Here is a 19,385-nt window from a genome sequence, read left to right as displayed (position 1 = left end):
ATAAACATTAAAAAAAGAAAAGAAAAGAAATCTCTGGAAGGTTTCATGTGTGGCTGCCCTCCGGTCACGTTGTAAATACTATTGTTTTGCTCTTAAATAAAAAAAAACAAAAAAATTAGGACAGCTTTGTTTTATCTGACAGAATATTCACAATTAGGAACATTCAGTCTAAAAATCTCCCCCACTGATCTGATACTTGTAATATGGAGGCGTCCTGATAGCTCACTGTGAAGCCTTCACTCTGATTGGAGAGTACAAAGAGGGTCGAAAAACTGTTTCACCCCAGGGATTCATCACAGACGTCCCCCCTCCTCCTCCTCGTGGTTTTGTTTTTGTTGATAGGGAACCATTGCAGGGTCTTTACCTTGAAGTATGGATCTCCTTGAGACAGGCTGTTGCAATTTGACCCTTTTTAAATCAAATGTAATTGAACTTCTTGTGTTGCTAATGAAACTGATCTCTCGCTCAAGGGAGCAGCAGGACTTTAACAGTCTGTCAGAAGTTGAAGAAGACGTCTGTAACGTCGTTAATGGACACAGCTGAACTCAGCTGCTCATTATGTTATCACGCTCATTAGATAAAGACCTTGTTGAGCTAATAAGGCGCTCTATAACAATCATTTTCAAGTCTTTGATTGCAACTCTTGAGGCTACATCTCGGCTCAGAGGCATTTATCTGTCCTCGCCGCACCTCAGTGGGAAAGTGCAATCAAACTGTCAGCCAGGACGTAACTGCTGCTTTAAAAGTGCAGACGATAAACGGCTCGAGTTTCCCGCATTTTATCATGAAAGCTGAATGAAAACAACATTTTCTTCATTGTTGCGACTAAAATGTTCATGTTTTCTACACAAATCTGTGAAATTCAGCTATATATCACATTTACAAGGTTTTATTTGTTGTTTTTTTACTGGTTTGTGCTCAAATTTGGGACTTTGGGTCTTTTTTTTTTAAATATTTCAACTAGCCAGTACTTTCGTTCCCAAAACTCCCAAATTACAGATCCTGGTTTAATAGTTTTTGAGATATTTATGTTTGAATATTGCTTCAGATTTCAATGAGTGAAAAAATATCTGGTTTTCAAAAAAATATTTGATAAATGAAGCAAAATTTCCACAGCACTCAATATCTAAGTCCAGACTTTAGAGTATTTAAACAAACCGTAGACGCTGCGGTGATTCGAGATCAAATGGCTCCTCTTCTTGTTTTTATTTCAGCATCTTCATGTTTTCACTTTATCTTTGTTTAAATCCAACCAGGTCTGGCTCTGACCTTCGTCCTGGAGAACAGCTTCAAACCCGAGTCCGGCTCCAGACCCGGCGTTCCCAAGATAGGAATCCTCATCACGGATGGGAAGTCCCAGGATGATGTCATACCCCCCGCGCAGAGCCTGAAGGATGCTGGGATAGAACTGTTTGCCATCGGTATGACAGTAAATGCTCCACACACCATGGACTCGGCTGTTGCTCTGCTACGTTCAGCTGGTTGATAGCAAACATAGAGCTCAATGATACATCTACATCTGTCTGTATGTGTTAAGATGGTGCAGCTCCTTTGATTCACAGAGCTTCATATAAACCAGCTGACGTCTTTAAAGATTCACATTTTTTGGAGTTTTCTAGGCTGAACTCTGTTTTCTTCTTCAGCACAGTCACAGCTTAATTTCAACATTTCCGCCGTTCTGTGTTTGTGCTGAAATTGCAGGTTATTAATAGGGATGCGACGATACCATTTTTTTCAAACCGATACGATACCGATACTTGGATCTGAGTACTTGCCGATACAGAGTACAAAAACCGATACTTCTACCACACACACACACACTCAAATGCAATGAATTGGAAGACAGGTTTTATTTTATTCTCAGCCGATAATAAATAATATCTTAATAAAAATGACCACAAAAATTTCAAGTGAAAAATAAGCACTTCACATTGTAATTTTACAAAATATCACTGAACTACTGGCACTGTCTGGGCGGCTGGGAATTTCATATCGCAGCTCGAGTATGCTGAGAAGAATCCTATGTTTTCCACGACCAGCATTGGCTGGTCATCCAGAGCGATAAAATGAGTCAGAGCCTCTGTTATTTTAACTGCCCGTGGATTTTCTCTTGACATTTTTCATCACTTTTCCAAAACCTGAGTTAAAGTTGGCTGTTCCACACTGCTGACATTTTGTTTAGCCTAGCTACAGCAGCCTCCAGTTTCTCTTTTTTTATCTGGAGCCGCCAGTCTCACTCGCCTAATGCTGTGCCTGTTTAGCGCGGGATGTCCCCCTAGTGGCCAATCTAAACAACTACAACAGAAATGACAAGCCACCCTCTGATTAATGAAATAAGTTGGTATCGGTTCATGGTATCGGTTAACTTTTACGAGTATGAGTACACACACATTTTACAGTATCGGCCCGATACCGATACCAGTATCGGTATCGGTGCATCCCTAGTTATTAATTAACTCAGCGGTCCCCAACCTCCGGGCCTCGGACCGGTACCGGTCCGTGAGTCGTTTGGTACCGGGCCGCGAGAGTTGAGGCTCAGGTGTGAAATGTATAGTTTTCAGGGTTTTTATCGGTTTTCAGCGTTATTTTGTTATCGTTTTTATCGTTTACTCGGTTTTCCTGGGTCTTTTCACGTGTGTTATGAATAAATCTTCTTTTTTTCGGTACCAGTACTAGTTTTATTTTGTTGTATTTATCCGCGACACCTTAAAGGCCGGTCCGTGAAAATATTGTCGGGCATAAACCAAACCAATAAATTGAATAAAAGACCTTTAATGATATTTGCAGATTTTCACGAGGCAACAACAGCAGGCAGCATCTTAGATTCATGCTGATGCTTCTTGTCTTCATTTTGGACGACCCCTGATGTTATACTACCTTTGGACTTGTCAGCCTTCAGCTTTAGTTTGTAGTTTCAGCAGGGGGAAAGTTTAGAGGTGGAATAAAAACCCTGTTGCAGAGAGCGCATGTCAGAGCCTGGCGAATAGTTTTGCTGTCGTAGATGAAGTCCTGTGTATATATTCATGTTCTGGTTGCGTCATGGAAAACTTATTTCCAACACCTTTCATGTCACCGTCGCTGACAGTCGGATCACTCGGGTTTCTCTCTCCTCTCGCTCCAGGTGTGAAAAATGCTGATGAGAATGAGCTGAAGGCGATTGCCTCACCTCCAGAGCAAACTCACGTCTACAACGTGGCAGACTTCAGCGTGATGAGCGACATCGTGGAAGGCCTCACCAAGACCGTTTGTGACCGCGTGGAGCAGCTCGACAAGAAGATCAAAGGTCTGAAGAGCAGAGTCGGAGATGATACCGCGGAGATGCTGTTTGCATCGCTGTTGCTTTGTTGATGCTGTTGGTTATAAAAATAACAAGAACACTTCCCCACCAAATATATTGCAGCCTTGTTATCTTTGTAATGAAATGCCCACAACGTTGTGCTGCATAAACACAGATGTGGCTTCAGATAGCAGCAGAGATGTTGCAGTTTATTGCTTTCAGAGTCACTTTGCACACACAGCAGGATTATTTCAGCTCTCGCAGGCCGGTCTGAAAAATCTCTGCTTTCTTTATTATCTGCAGGGGGGGCGGAGCCTGCCCCGCCAGCCGCCGCCGTGGCTGCACCTCGTGACCTCGTGACCTCGGCGATAACTGCTCGTAGTTTCCGGGTGACATGGACACACGCGTCGGGTCAGGTGGAGAAATACCGAGTGGTGTACTACCCCGCAAGTGGGGGGCAGCCAGAAGAAAAGGTGTTTTACTTGTTTTATTGTTGGTCCTTTAATATTTTAATTATTTTCATGCCTGAAAGAAAAACACTTTTTCTTGGCGATTAATGCAAATCATGCAATTTTCAAACTACAAATAGTCTCTTTATTTTTCACTTTTAATTTTCAGCTTCCATCATAGTTTTTCCACCACAGTGAACATCCTGCTTTTATTGTAATTGTGCAATAAAGTCTAAACTACTGTCTGATTGTTCGGCAGCTCATCCGGCTTCTTATAACAGACTGAAGGGAGCGCTTTTCTTTTGTCCCCTTAATTAGTGGAACTTTGGTCCTGATTCGCCTCCACAGAGCAAATAAAATACAAACTGTCTGTGATGTAGTGGCAGCATTTTAATTAAAGCTGCTCGGCTAATCCTTTTAAGGGTCACTTCCAGAAGTTAAGTAATTTCTCAGAGTGATCTGCATGATAAATGCCAACAATTATGCAGGATTTGCAGTGAGGGAATAATAGAAGCGAGCACTCTCGTAGGCTGTGGTAAACTATATTCTGTTACATTATCAGCCATTAGCTGTGGAGGATGTGCAAAACTGATGTGTCTTTTTAATCAGTGTCCTTAACTACAGACGTCCACTGACTTATTCTGTGACGTAGGTGTTTTCCCATGTGCGGAAAACTTTGTTTCCATACCTATATCACCACGCACACATGCAGTGCTGTAATTTTCCAAGTTTATATTTATGCTCCTGCAGTTCCTTCTTATTTTTATCCCATTTCTCTTTGATGTTTATTACAACTTGCAGCTGGAACGGCCCAGTTTCCCCACAAGGAAAACTGAGGTTTCATCAAAGCTAATCTGATCTAGTTACACTCAATTTAAATCTCTTTGGAGGGAGCTGAATGCCTGCAGCAACATGTGGTGCTTTTTTCAACCTTGTGATATGCAGTCGCTTAATAAACAGAAGATTTTTTCTGTGTTTTAAAGCTTTTTGACAAACAAAGTTCTGCTGTCTATTACAAAGACATGAAGAGCTCTAATTTAGAGCAAATTAAGATTATTTTAATCCCAGCTGTGTCAGACAGTTCTGTCCCTGAGAGCAGAAATGAATGAACATCACAAGCGAGCGTGCTTGTTTAGTGTGTCTGACTGACTGGCTTATCTCATTCCAGCGTTGAACACTTACTGCACTTGATAACACTGCTGTGATATCCAGGCTGTGACCCACTGGGATCTGTTTTCAGGTGGTCCAGGGGACACAGAACAGCGTGGAGCTGAGCTACCTGAACTCTCTGACAGAGTACCAGGTGGCTGTTTTTGCCGTCTATCGCAGCGCTGCAAGTGAAGCCCTGAGAGGAAGTGCTACTACATGTAAGTTTATATGTTTACGCATTCAAATAGATGGAAGCAGGAAACAAACACCATGCAGCATCTGATGGTCTGTCAATTGCAACAATATTGGCATCTTCATTGAGACATGCTGAAGCTAACAGTGACTTCTCTGCTAATGCTAGCAAACCTGGTGCAGTCACCCTGCAGTCCTGTTGCCTTTGAGGTGGTTTCTCCAAAAACAGGGACCAGCTCTGCGACCAGTCATCAGTTTTTTTCATGCATTAGTTCAGTATTGAGTGGAAATGAATGCAGTATGTTTGTGAAATTACAAACCTGTTACTACACTGGCACCGGCAACGTCTAATCAGAGCTCTAAATTTATTTAATGAAAGCGGAGAGACGAGCCAGGGCTTTACTTGAAGAATGCAACGCTCCCTAATGCTGATATTATATTGATTTTCACAGATTTTAAACAAATATTCAGAATTTCTGGGCAGCACGGTGGTTAGCACTGTTGCTGCACAGCAAGAAGGTCCTGAGTTCAATTCCAACATCAGGTCGGGGTCTTTCTGTGTGGAGTTTGCATGTTCTCTCCGTGTTTGCGTGGGTTTCCTCCGGGTACTCCGGCTTCCTCCCACCGTCCAACGACATGCAGCTTGTGGGGATAGGTTAATTGGATAATCCAAATTGCCATTAGGTGAATGTGAGTGCGAATGGTTGTCTGTCCCTGTGTGTTGGCCCTGCGACAGACTGGCAACCTGTCCAGGGTGTACCCTGCCTCTCGCCCTATGACAGCTGGGATAGGCTCCAGCGCCCCCCGCGACCCTGAAAAGGATAAGAGGAAGCGAATGGATGGATTCAGAATTTCGTCTACAAACAGTTACACAGTTTAGCAGTTTCATTGTAAAGTGATGCAGGGACTAGGTGCTTTTATGAAGAGATGCAGCCAGTTGGCAATCAGCTGAGTCCAGTCTTGGGTTGCAACGTGACATCTTGTGGCGAAGTTGCGCTCATCGCTCATCGTTACAGACTGAGACTGACTCTAATGTGTTAGCAGTTTATTTGCATCTGTGATCGAGATGTGATTACCTGCAAAAACCGGTGAATGAGTCTGAGAGCAGCTGCAGTTCCTTTGAGTCAGACGGGTTCCCTCCCACTAAGAGGCCCGAGCCAGTGGTTGGGGGTGTTTCACATTCAGGTGAACGTTTGGTCACCGTGACTCCTTCAAATTGTTCAAAGTGCTCCAAAAGGCATCGCCAGCACAAACACAGGTCAGGGACGAGATGAATTCATTAATACATTTTTAATGAATGAATGAATTTTTCATCTTTCTGTTGTAACTTGGTTGGTAGAGATTGATTCACTTTTGGATTGAGTCTCACCTACTACTACTTCACCGACTACACCTTTGGGTTAGTTTAAACCACACGATGAAGAGTTACCTCTAAATGTTGCAGAGGCAAATGAAATGTCCATTTGAGCCTCGTTTAAGAATTAAGTCCCAAATGAGGGATCTGAACTCTTCATTTTTCCCAGCATGCACCTCTTCCATTATTCACTATCGCTCTCAGTCTTAAATGGCAACCGTTGAAGTCGAGGTCACCTCCAAGACAGTCTTCCCCTGGGATCCTTCATTGTGCTGTTAATTCTCTGCATCAAACCATTTCTGCTCCTGTGCAGGAGAAACGTGTTCTTGCTCTCTCAGTGTTAACCTGCAGAGCTTTTAATCATTTATTTATTGCTTTCATTTTGCTTTGAAGGAACGGACCGAGGTGAACAACACATCTTTGGTCTTTTCACTCAATTCCAATGAAGCCAGTTTATGACTGTTGAGTTGCAGCATCCGTAATAGCGCTGATGGAGCAGCAGATATGTGTAGTACTACAAAGGAAAACAGTGAATTTGGGCCATAAAAGCTACACAGGTGTTTCATTATTTATTCGTGGCCCGATCCTCCTCTGACAGGACGCCTGTGGCGAGCTCTAATTCTGGTGGTATTGCCTGAGGCCTTGTGCTGACATGCGTACCCCGAGCCAGAGCCTGGCTGGATTCTCTGACCTTCTCGACCTGGCGTTCGCTGACGAATGACAGGGGATTCCTCCCTGTTGGTCGAGGATGAATGCAAAGTCACGAGTTGACCTTGTAGCAAAGTTAATGTGCTGTGGCTGTTTGCTGGAAGCTGCCACTTCGGCCCTGCTGCACCGTCTGGTTAAGGCAGCAAATTAAACATGATGCTAGGTGCTAATTGATTTGGGGGTTTGAGCAGAGTGTGGTACAAAAGTGGAACATTTATCAAAGCAATAAGTGAGGATTTTCATGAAACCAGACCTCCATTTCAATCACACATCAACTGTGCTGGTTTGCAGAGGCAAAACTACATCTTGATGCCCTGGCTGTAAATCTCATTAGTCTCTTTTCTAGTTAAACCTTGTTTGGCTCATTGCCGCGCTGCACAATGACCCCTGAATAACTGCTGTTTTTAACAACCCTGACATTGTGCGTTACTGTTTAAAATACATCAAAGAAGATTTGGATTTCTGTTTAATCATGCATGAACTTACAAGACCTCATTTACTTCTATTGCTGCCGGAGAGCCATGGATAACGAATTCCTTAGAATTTAGAAAAGGGCGAGTTTTCTCTGAAATGTGAATTTTCAGGACTTGTCTGGCCCAAAACAGTCGAAGGTTAGTGTAAAAGTGCCAGATAAGGTAAGATTTAATCAGCTACACTTCCTTATTGTTCGTCGTCATCCAAACCCTGTGCTTGTGTCCGACAGTGGCCCTGCCCACGGTGAACAACCTGCAGTTGTTTGATATCACTCACAGCACGATGCGGGTCCGCTGGAAGGCCGTCGCCGGGGCTTCTGGGTACATGATCCTGTACGCCCCGCTGACCGAAGAGGACGCTTCAGACGAGAAGGAGGTGAGGAGCGTGCTCGTGTGCAATGAGAGTAAATGTGAGGCAAAGAATGAGCTGCGTGATGCAGAGCAGGCTGCTCCCTGCTGGGCGCCAGCTCTGATCCAAAACAATGTTTCCTCAGATTTGTTTCCATCACACAACATTCCTCACAGGCCTACTTCAAACTCTGATCCAAGTAAAATATCTACTTTATGTCATTTTAAAAGCCATTCAAATATAGTGTTCAAACCTCCTGAACTGCTGCCTTGTTTATTAATTGATGAAGTCCAGTTGGCCTCATCAATTAGTCCATATTTCAAAAAAACGAGACGTCAAAATGTTACAAAGAGACTTTAATCAGGCTGTGATCAATCTGAGAGGTAAGCAAAGACTGTTAGTGTGGCTGAAAAATGTGGTTTTTAATATGTTACAACTCAGCATTGTTTATCAGAAAAACACGAGCTGAATTCTTGATGTTGAGACTGATGATGGAAAAAAACCAAACGACTCCGCTGCTCCTGATGCGCCGCTCTCAGGCTTGGACACTTTGGCATCATCCAATGAAGGCTGCTCTCTGGTCACTGACGTATAGACCCAGCTCTCATCAGCAGAGTATTTCAACGTGAGAGGCAGCAGTGATGGAAGAGTTGATATTTGCTCTTTGTCGAAGTTTGAAGTCTAAGTGCAAGCAGTCAGAACAAGACGTCCACCCAGACAGGAAGTGGTCCTGTGGTGCAGGAGGCGACCCTGAAGGAGGTTCAACCAACTTTTTTTTTCCATATATTTTTATTGAAATTTTTTACAGTACAATACAAACAAATGTTAACACCCTCACATTCACACATCCATCCATACATCAAACCTGCCTACATCACATTCAAATGTAGAAATGAGCATAGTTCTCACAGTAATACAAAAATACAATGGGTTAGGATAGACAAGATTTTCCCTTCCTTCCCTTCTTCTTTTCCTTCTTTTTCAGAGATCAACCAACTTTAACTTTAATTCAGGTATTTTTAATCAAACAGAGTAACCGTCCTGTATGACTGCACATCATATACTTTATAGAAGCAGAATTCTGGATGTGCACTTCTCATATTGTCATTATGGTTTGATATAACCAATAAGCCAGCATCAGGTTTCTGGTGTGATGAACAGTCTTTTGTTAGAGTGAACATGAATAGAAAAACTTCAAATACCTGCAGGTTTGAGCAGAAGAAACTTTGGACTGAATGTAATCAGCAGCTCAGGATCATTCAGTTAAATCTCACAATTTAACTTTTTGACTTTGGAGAAAAATCACAGAATATTTGCATAACAAAGACTTTCTGCGCCTGTTGACTTTTGTCTGTGGTTTCGCTTCTCGTTTGGTATTTTTGTCTTCGGCGGTCGCAGGAAATCCACCTAAATTTGCTTTGAAATAGTCCATTAAAGACGGCGACCGTCGGAGCTGACAGACTGCTAATTTGCATTCAGCTGAATAAAGCTGACCTTCTTAGATGTCTTTGTAATTATAATTGAGTTGCTTCAAAGTAAACGTCTGCTTTCATGTGCCGTTTCTCTTATTTTTCTTCGTATTCTGTATGTTTGACTGCTTTGTACTCAGGAAGGAAACAAAGGAAGGGGGATAGAAGGAAATATCAGATAATATTAGAGAAAGAGTGGCAGTAGAGAGTTTTTAATTCAGTCTAATAAACAGCACGGCTGATCCTGAGCCACCTTTCAGTGTCCCCACCATGCAGGAGTCAAAAGAGTGCAGCCACCCTCTGAGTCACAGTAATATATCTTTAATAACTGTGACCAATTAGAGGACAAAACAAACCTTAAAGACTGGATAACACTTCAAAGGGAAACAGGCACGCATACAAAGACTGATTGGAAAGAAGACATTAAAAGCAAACAGCAGGACCGACTGGAACATGGAGATCTTTTGCAGGTAAATTCAGTAGTTAAGGAAGACGAGGCATTCAAAGGAGAGGAGGAGAGGTATGAAGGGCACAGGCAGCCGTCCTTATCCCTCCTTCTCCCATTAGACCTCATTATGCCTACCGTCACATTCCCCTCCAGGCAGAAAGCAATAAAAACAATTTAGGAAGGAATTTGGAATCGGGATGGATGCTTTCCAGTGGTGAGGATAAGCCTGGCTCTGAGGCACTCCGTCAGAGCCAGGCTTGGCTGGCTCGTCCTCGTGTGGCTTCCACTTATGGGCCGTGTGGGGACTTGTCTGGGCCAAAGCCAGCCTCAAATCCAGCCCAGTTTGACTGGAGAAGTGCTTTCATTCAAACAGGGACCAGTGTAGGTCTGCACAGATTGAACCCGAGGGAGAGGAAGGACGAGCAAATGTGAACAAGAGGTAGATCTTACAGCAGGATGTGACTCCAACCGTCCCCGAAGCTGCTAAATGTGTCCACGCCAAACAAACACAGCAGTGACACGAATGTGGTGCACGTAACAAGTCGAGCAAGAAATGCTGCAGCTCGTGTACATCGGCCCGGGTCCAACCCTACACCCACATCAAGTACCGCTCCAAACCTACTAGCTTTAACTGGAGGTGAGTGATGAAGCCAACTCAGAGTCCACACCGATGCAGACTCCACCTGCTTTGAGTCAGGAACGGAGGAAACTCCACAAATATAACTGGACTCTGCTGGGTAAACGAAAGCAAAGGGAGGAGATGATGTTTAAAGGTGGTGATAGAGAATAATGTTGTTTCAACAGGAGCAAAGTGACCTTTATTTAAGTAAAACTCCACGTAGATCCATTTTGATTGTTGATGGTTATGTAGGTCGTGCATTTCCTTCCTCTGCACAGACAAGAAACAGGGTTAAGATATTCCTCCTGTGTGCCAAGCTACTTAGAAAATGTTTGACCTGAAGTCTTTTACGGTGTTTATCACAGAAAGCAGACAAAATGAAAAAGGTCAGCAAATTAAAAAGGTCACATTCTACTAAAAACACAAAACATGCTTTAATACCTCTCCTGTAATGATGGTAGACGCTCATATCAAACCGAGACAGAATTTGAAGTAGTAAGATGTGGACATGCAGCAGCTCCGGCTTCACTCTACAGAGGATCTAAAATCGCTGCACCAAGTCTTTGTAAAGGAATAAGGATTTTTAAGGATGCAGAGTCGCTTTGATAGAATCCAAGAATAAAAATATGAAGTGAGAAACAAGCAGAGTTGCTCCTCTTTAAGCCATCCTATCTGATTGCAGCAGCTCTGATTCTGATTGAAATTCCTACTTCAGTGTGAGAAAGGCAGGGGCGTCCCAAAGCTCAGTTAGAGGCTATTCAGAAAATTGTCTCAGGATAAAAGAGATAAAGCCTTTAGTTATTTAACTCGGTTACATCTTAGGCCAAAAGATAAGGTGGAAATATTCTTAAATGAGGTAAAAAGTAAAAAAACCTGTGAAAGTATTAACAGTAGTTATTGATCACGTTGAACCCAGATTGTTCCTGTTGTACGTTGTAGTTCTCTAAGGAAACAACAAAAGCCATGTGTTGTATTATGTCTGCATCCAGTGTATGTTTGGCAGAATAAGCAATGGTAACGTTGAATATTTGTGGGCACGCTAGTTGAGTTCTGTGTTGGCGATTGAGATGAAGCAAATCGGCCTCTGTGGGGACAGAAAGGTCTGTTTCAGCTACGCTACAAACTCCAGCTGCAAAGCAGAAAACAGCCGATGTTTTTCTCACATTTTAAAATCGACCACTGCGGTCCTGCAAACACAGTTTCATCATCTCCCTTTGTTCGGAGTTTCAGCTCAGTAGATGTGGGACATACTATAAGAGCCTGATTGGCCCCTCCTGCTTAATGTAAAAGGAAGATCTCCATATTCAGAACTCATCTCATGCAATCACACGTTAATTCTCTGCTCGCCTGGACGAGACTGCTGATGATAGAAGAGTAGATGTGCAGAGAGATGAGTAACAGGGCGGATAAACGACTGCATGAAATCCACTGACAAGACGGAGATTTAAAGGATCTACTGGAAAGTCTCTGCGTCTTTGCTAAATGCACATACCTGCTGTGTGTGCAGGTGAAGGTGGATGGCTCGGTGACTGAGGTGGAGCTGGAAGGATTGATTCCAGCTACTGAGTACACAGTGACAGTTTACGCCATGTACGGAGAGGAAGCCAGTGACCCCATGACCAGCCAGCAGACCACATGTAAGTCTAACATGCAAAACACTCCCACCATCAAATGTTTCTTTGATCTGTTGTTAGCAGCCAATACATGAAGAATGAAGCCAAAATCTTCAGTTTGCCAAAGATTCTCACGTTGAAATGTCCAACTTTACACATGCTTACCACCTGCAACAGGAAACCATGCTCCCCTCTGTAGCTCGTTTCCTCCTTAGTAGCAACTGTACATGTGGTGATTTATTTATTTGACTGTCTGTTTAAGGCTTAAACTTGAGCACCACTCGAGGCACAGGCCCAGCCCGGCTCTGCTTGGTGCCACCTTAGCTAACAGGAGTTGGTCCTCATGGCCACTATTTGTGTTTTTGGTGCCATTAGTAGCTTTTTAATGGAATTATCTGATATCTGAACATGGATTATTATGTGGCCGATTGGTTTTCTGTTAATGTTATTTAGGTGATTAACATTCATAATAATAATCAAATAAGTTTTCTAGGATTTGCTAATAACACTGTTAGGTCTTTGGCTGAACCTTCAAAACAGGCGTCCAAACCAATCAGTAATGACAGAGTGGCTACATTTATGCTTTATATACAGTCTGTGGTTACCATGCAGACTTCACTGGTTGGACTGGTCCTGTTGGCAGCCATTAAACTTTGGCTGATTCTTGACTGAACGACATGGATCCACCTCAAACTCTGGCTGAAAAATAAAGTGTTGATCTGATCACCAGAGTTATGTAACGACAGTGTTGACGTCATCCAGGTCCAGTGTTGGGGAGTAACGGAATACATGTACCGCCGTTACATATTTAAAATACAAAATATGAGTAACTGTATTCCGTTACAGTTACCGTTTAAAAAGGTGGTATTTAGAATACAGTTACTTTGTTGAAATAAATGGATTACACGGCGGTACTTCCCTGTTTCATATTGTGGCGGGTCAGGCCTGTTTGGGTTTTGTTTGACAGCTACGTTCTGTTGTTCCAGGCGGCAGCGTTACGGTTGCCATGGTTACAGGGTGACCTCTCCCTCTGCGTGTTTCTTGGGTGAGAGAGGCCTTTTTGTTGTTGTTGTGCTAAGCTAACAGGCAGAATGCTACAGGTATAGCTCTAAAGAATGTAGCATCATAGGCAGTGTAGTCCGTGCTGCAGGGAGAATGGACTGCCATACCCGTTATGTGTCTGTGAGCGAGGGAGGGAGAAAAAGGAAAAGTACGAGCTGTCATCGAGCAGAAACGGGAGCTGGAAGCATGTAAATATAATAATAACCACTGCAGCCAAGAAGAGAGCCTGACGAGCCCAGCTGTAAGTAAGCTATTAAGACTCGACTGTACACCGTGTTCGTGTTTTCCTCTGAAACAATAAGTTCTGTTGGAGCAGCCTTTCAACGCCTCTCTCTGTCTCTGCTAGCAAAGTTGACCCAGACAACAAAGTAAAGCTAGTTTTCAGCTACGAGCCGACACAGAACCCACCGTATTAGCCAGAGGTCCCTTTACTACGGTTCGGAGCCGCGGACCTTCAGTAACAGTAATAAATCACAGCAATAGTACATTCATGTAGTTGTAAACAGCATGATAATATATTAAGTAATCCAAAGTATTCAGAATACGTTACTCTCATTGAGTAACGTAACGGAATACATTACAGAATACATTTTGGGGCATGTAATCTGTAATCTGTAATGGAATACATTTTAAAAGTAACCTTCCCAACACTGTCCAGGTCACACAAATATCAGCATCACAGTTTAGGAGCTTCAAGTGTAAAGAGTTGTGTCTGCATAAACAATTTTAGTCAATATTTAAGCATGCAAATATTTTTTTAAAGACACAAGCCATCACAAATATTCCACGAGGGCTTTGTAGTCCTTCACACACTACAGACGGATACAGTTTAAAAATGAGGCACACAGTTTTCACAAAGTGTCCTCAACTTCTTTTAATGTCCTGGGAGTTGAGATCTGAAAGAAATGCAAACTGGTCCTCGCAGAAATGGAAATAAAAGGCCACACATATGCTTTGGTGAAATTCAATTTCATTAAATCCCCAACAGATTCTGTGACCCTTTGAACTCGAGTCGCTGCTATTCTCATCTCTGAAAGCAGCCGGCACATTTGTCATTTTCATCAGGACGTTAACTGTCAGCTGTCTGATCAGAGGAAACCACATCTCCAAGCACTCAAACCGACATCCTCCATGTACAAACCTTCAAACCCTTTATCAGCTAATTTCTTTCATTATCTTTTTTATGTGTTTTCTAATCAGAGGGATCAGCTGCTGCAGACATATTTGCTTTTCATTTGCTGAGTGTTTGCTCATAGTTTCTTCCCAGATGGCTGCAGCATGCTGAAGTCCTGTCCCAACACGCATCCTGCTCCTGACAAAAACCAGCAGCAATGCCAAACTCTCTACATGGCGCCAACTTTGATTCCCTTATTCCAGCTATTTTCTGCACCTCGCTGTCATTCTTTAGAGTTTTGATGAGAGTAACCCGGCGCTCCGCCCACCCTAAATCCCCACCGTGCTCACTAATTAACATTTTATGAAGTCTCCTTTAAGGTTTGAGGCCTGCGGCTTTAAGTCAGGGCATGTTTATGTCTTTACGGTGTGTGTAAGGCTTTGGATGCGGGTCAGAAGAGGACACTCTGTCAAATACATTTCATAATAAAATAACTTTTATTGTTCCATGCAGGCAGGACTTAATGCCCTTGAATGAAGATGGGACACATTATGTTTTGGTCATCGTCTTTGTATTGGCCCTGTTCCCTGAAATATTCCTTCTGCATTATAAAAACGAGGTTCCTCGTTAGCTGCACGCCACATGATGCAAATGACGGTCGTGATGTGCTTTTCACTCAACAAGCTTGTTCGTATTCGTTCAGTCTGCCTCTGTGTGTCATCAGAGGCCTCTCATCCCTCATTTCCTCTCGTCGTTTAACTGTCGTTTCTTCCATTGTTAAGACAAAATGTGCTTTAATGATCACTGCAGTGAAACGAGGCCGTCGCACATGCAAATGGATTGGATTTCTTTTTCTTTGAAGGAGCATGATGGAGATTAAAGATAAAGACTCATACAAAATCAGACTACAGAGAGCTTTGCACATCTTCCCACTTTGTGGTTTTACAAGCAGAAGCAGATCGTGAGGCCACAGAATGCAGATTTGATCTTTTCATTGGTTGTTTGTTATTTAACTGTAGCTCTAAGTGTGAGCTTGCAGAGGTTATACATGTCATGAGAGACTTGCAAACACTTGATCTCTTTTATATAAGAAAGGATTTAAAACAAAAAAGGTTTTTATCAATAATTTAGCTACAATAAAAAACTGAATATTCTTCTGTGGAATTGGGACACTCAGAAATTGCACTACAGAAGCTGACAGATGTTTGAGGGTTTCTTGTGCTTCCCACACAACTTTTTAATGACATGCAAATCTCCAGTTTGACTTGGCCAGTCTGTATCCGTCCATTTTCCTTTTTTTGTTTGTTTGAAGGTTTTTTGGGGATATTTTCTCATTGGTCCCCTTCAGCTCTCAGAGACATGGCTTCACTTTGTCTTCAAGCATTCTTGGACATGATGTGGCATGATGCAGAATCCAATTACTAATCACACTGTTCAAGCTGCCCCATCATTGAAGCAATGAGGCAACCCCAAACCACGGCTGTATCACTGTTATGGGATTTTACTGTATCGATTGATTTTCTTTTGCCTATTCCATCTGTGGTCTTTATTTTCTCCAGAACACATTATTTCAAAAGGCCTGGTGTTTGCCTGTGTGTTCTCTGAAAAATGTCAACTTTCTTTTTGGACAGCAGGAGCTTTTTTGTTGTTGCTCGCTTGATTCCAATGCATTTATGTGCAGGCACATTCGAACTGTAAATGCTCACAACAGTTATTTGCAGATGCTGTTGTAAAACACTGGGGTTCTTGAATATGTCTCTTTGCCTCAGACGGTGTGTTGCTGGAAGTGAGACTGTGTTAGCTTTATGGACAGAAGATGTAGGCATAGACAAGCGCTGAACATTTTCTGCTTTGGTGCCCTCAGGAGCTAATTACTGCTCTTCGCAGAAGCTGGAGTTCTTCTGGCTTCATCAGGCAGTGACCTCCACCTTGTACTGGATCAACTTACAGTCGAAAGAGAAGTAGCTGGGATGAGAATTAGCACTTCCAAGGCTGATACCATGGTTCTCACCCTGAAAAGGGAGTTCCCACTCCAGGTCGGGGAAGAGTCGCCATTGCGAATGGAGGCGTTTAACTATTTCAGTGAGGCGAGACATTGACAGAAAGATTGCAGCATGTTAATGGTGATGCAGAGGTTTTCTTGGTCTGCTGTGGCAAAGAGGGACCTGAGCATGAAAGTCAAGCTGTTGCTTTGCAAGTCAAGCTATGTCCCTACCTTCACCTGTGGCCACGAGCTCAGGAGAATTAGATTGTGGATACAAGAGACAGACAACAGGGTGTCCTGGGTGTCCCTTAGAAATGTGATAAGTGGCTTGGTCAGGTGCTCGGAGTAGAGCCACTAGTCCTCCAAATTGAAAGGAGTCAGTTAAGGTGGTTCGGACATTTGGTCAGGATGCCTAGAAAATTTCTAGGTGGTTTTTTGGCCATGTCCATCAAAGCTCTAGAGCAGGGGCGGGAAACTCCAGGCCTCAAGGCCCAGTGTCCTGCAGGTTTTAGATGTGTCCTTGATCCAACACAGCTGATTTAAATTGTTAACTGACCTCCTCATGTCTTGAAGTTCTCCAGAGGCCTGGTAATAAACGAATCATTTGACTCAGGTGTGTTAATCCAGGGTGATATCTAAAACCTGCAGGACACCGGCCTGGAGTTCCCCACCCCTGGTCCAGAGCCACATGGCTTTGACCTTGGTACGATGATACTACATACTCAAAAGTGAGCAAAACAGCAGAACCTTGATGTCAGAGCTTTAAATAAGATGGGTTCCACTAGGGCTGGGCGATATGGCCTAAAATCCATATCACGGTATAATTTGAGGCATGTGCCTCGCGGAGTAATCTGGGTCCAAAACTCCATCGACTTCAGGTCCCAAAGTCAAACGAACACTGCGGCAACACTGAGAGTTAAAAACTGTCTAAATTCTTTCATCTTTGATAAAATGATCAGTGTTGCTGCTCTACCAGGTGTAACAGTTAAGTTTAACATCCAGGCATCCATGAAAACAGGATTTATTACATTCAATGGAGTTAGAAGTTAGCAGGAAGTTAGCGGAAGTTAGCTCGCTAGCTTCCACCTAAACATGATATAGCATGTTCTGACTGAGAGATTTCTGAAACAATTCAAACGTAAAGCTCTGCTATCACTTCCAACATAAATGACGACAGAAAACTAAACAGCAGTGACGTTTGTAGGGTTACTGAAGTTGGACTAGCTGGTATATAATGATGTGCTACGTGATCGCTAGCAAAACAGCTATGTTAGCATAACATTAGCACAGTGAAGCTGGACAAAAGTTAACGTGAGGGTTTCTGACGGTCAGGGACAAATGCAATTGCATGGCAGGATGCTGTAAACGGACCAAACTTCAGTCAGGAGAACAACTGAGATTATCCATCCACAATACGAGGTTAGTCATTAATATACTGCAACAACATGGGAATAGAGCAGCTGCCAGAGAATTCAGCATTAATGAATCAATGTTAGGGAAGTGGAGGAAGCGCAGGTTTTGGCTTTCCCCATATTCCAAAAGTGCTTCATCTCTTTGCCATTACTGCCGCCAGCATAATTTGCAGATGATATTATTTGCAGCCACTGCAATGCTTTCAACCAAAACAGGCACCATCAACATGCGCTATCGTGGTAGAGCGGTATAGTCAAAATCTCTACTGTTGGCCAAATTTATATCGTTTCTACCTTATACGTTTATACCGTCCACCCCAGGTTCCACATTTCACTGCCTGATCTGGAACCCCTAATTAAATTAAAGGAGCACACTTTTTCTGTATTGGTGATCTGCTTACTGAAACTTCATCAGAGCTGTTATAATAATGTTGAAAGCTCTGATTGGCTGAGCTGTCAATTAAAACAACACTAGAGTTATGTAGGTGTTGAGCAAAGCTGCCAGCTGCAGTGACACCCCTGAGCTGTAGCTTCATCTATATGTGTCTTGTAATACTTTATATGGAAACTTTAGCGACTTACCTGTTGTTAAACTTTTTTAATTTGCTTTTTGCTCATTGCTGTTGTGACCCTGGGATACCCCGGTGCAGTATATCACTGCCTTCAGCCCACTCTGTATTTCTCTCTCTCTGCTGCTTTGTTTTTAATCTGACCCTCGGTATAATTGAGGTGAAACACTGGTGGGTACAATCAGAATTATTTTCCTTTTCTTTTGAAGGAAACAGATCAGTGATTCTAAATGTAAAAGTTCCAAAGCTCGGAGAGAATCAGATTCTGCGGCTGAATTTTTAAAGTGAGGGCAGGGGGGGATTTTTCTAGACCTCCGAGACGGCGAGAAGAAATGAGAAAGAGAGGACGTTTAGGCAGAGCCTGAGGGAGTGCGGTGATGTAATGAGCTTCTGTCCACTTTATAATTAAAAGTAGTGGAGTCCAATAACCCTTGTACAAACCCCCACGAGTGCGAGTGTGAATTAGATAGACCTACTGTTATCAGGGGTCACGATTTCAGGCTTCTCGTGAAGGCTCGGCTGTTTTGTTCTTTCGTTCTTTCTTCGCCTTTTTGCGACGTATACGTTCAGTTTGAAAAATATTCCATTTCCGAGGCCACACACGCTTCCTTAGTGTTGGATTATAACTATGCTAATATGAGCAACTGGGCAATTTATATGATTTAAAGTTTTGGAACATTTTCTGAAAGGCACATTTAATAAAGTAGTATGGAGGCACAAAGCTGCCAGTCTCCCAAAGTCAATGCAGGAAGTTAAAAAATAAATAAATTAGTGAAGGTAAATAAACAGGTTAATTCATTGGTATACAAATAAAAAATAATAATATTGCATTAGTAATCATACTTAATCATACTGATTAATATATATTTTGGCTGATTCCATCCTCCATAGAGACAGGAACTTATAGTCGGTTCACAGCTGTTTCTTTCCAGATGTTGTTTATGGTTTGCTTTCTGTCCCTCAGTACCGCTGATCCCAGCGAGGAACCTTCGTTTCTCTGAGGTGGATCACAGCTCTGCCCGGATCACATGGGACTCCGCCTCCAGGAAGGTTAAAGGGTACCGCATCATGTACGTCAAAACCAATGGAGTCCAGACCAATGAGGTGAGGGAACCCTGGAGGACACAGGTCAGCAGGCTAGCCC

The 19,385-nt window shown here is 42.9% G+C and overlaps 1 protein-coding gene across 4 annotated transcripts in view; it reads left to right on the top strand.

Annotated features, from left to right (window-relative positions):
* col14a1b (collagen, type XIV, alpha 1b) overlaps positions 1 to 19,385 on the top strand; it is a 191,182-nt gene that overhangs the window by 71,162 nt on the left and 100,635 nt on the right. For all 4 annotated transcript variants that reach the window (XM_087834563.1, XM_087834562.1, XM_087834561.1 and 1 more), the window contains 7 exons: positions 1,257 to 1,421; positions 3,122 to 3,283; positions 3,581 to 3,750; positions 4,967 to 5,093; positions 7,833 to 7,978; positions 11,995 to 12,124; positions 19,206 to 19,345. In XM_087834563.1, the coding sequence (XP_087690689.1) occupies positions 1,257 to 1,421; positions 3,122 to 3,283; positions 3,581 to 3,750; positions 4,967 to 5,093; positions 7,833 to 7,978; positions 11,995 to 12,124; positions 19,206 to 19,345 (1,040 nt within the window). The remainder of the gene's footprint in view (positions 1 to 1,256; positions 1,422 to 3,121; positions 3,284 to 3,580; positions 3,751 to 4,966; positions 5,094 to 7,832; positions 7,979 to 11,994; positions 12,125 to 19,205; positions 19,346 to 19,385) is intronic.

This window comes from Neolamprologus brichardi, chromosome 22 (assembly GCF_056152115.1).
Source record: "Neolamprologus brichardi isolate AB-2024 chromosome 22, ASM5615211v1, whole genome shotgun sequence".
In the NCBI taxonomy this organism is placed as follows: domain Eukaryota; kingdom Metazoa; phylum Chordata; class Actinopteri; order Cichliformes; family Cichlidae; genus Neolamprologus; species Neolamprologus brichardi.
Note: the sequence above shows the minus strand (reverse complement) of the source record. Positions and strands in the feature narration are given on the sequence as shown.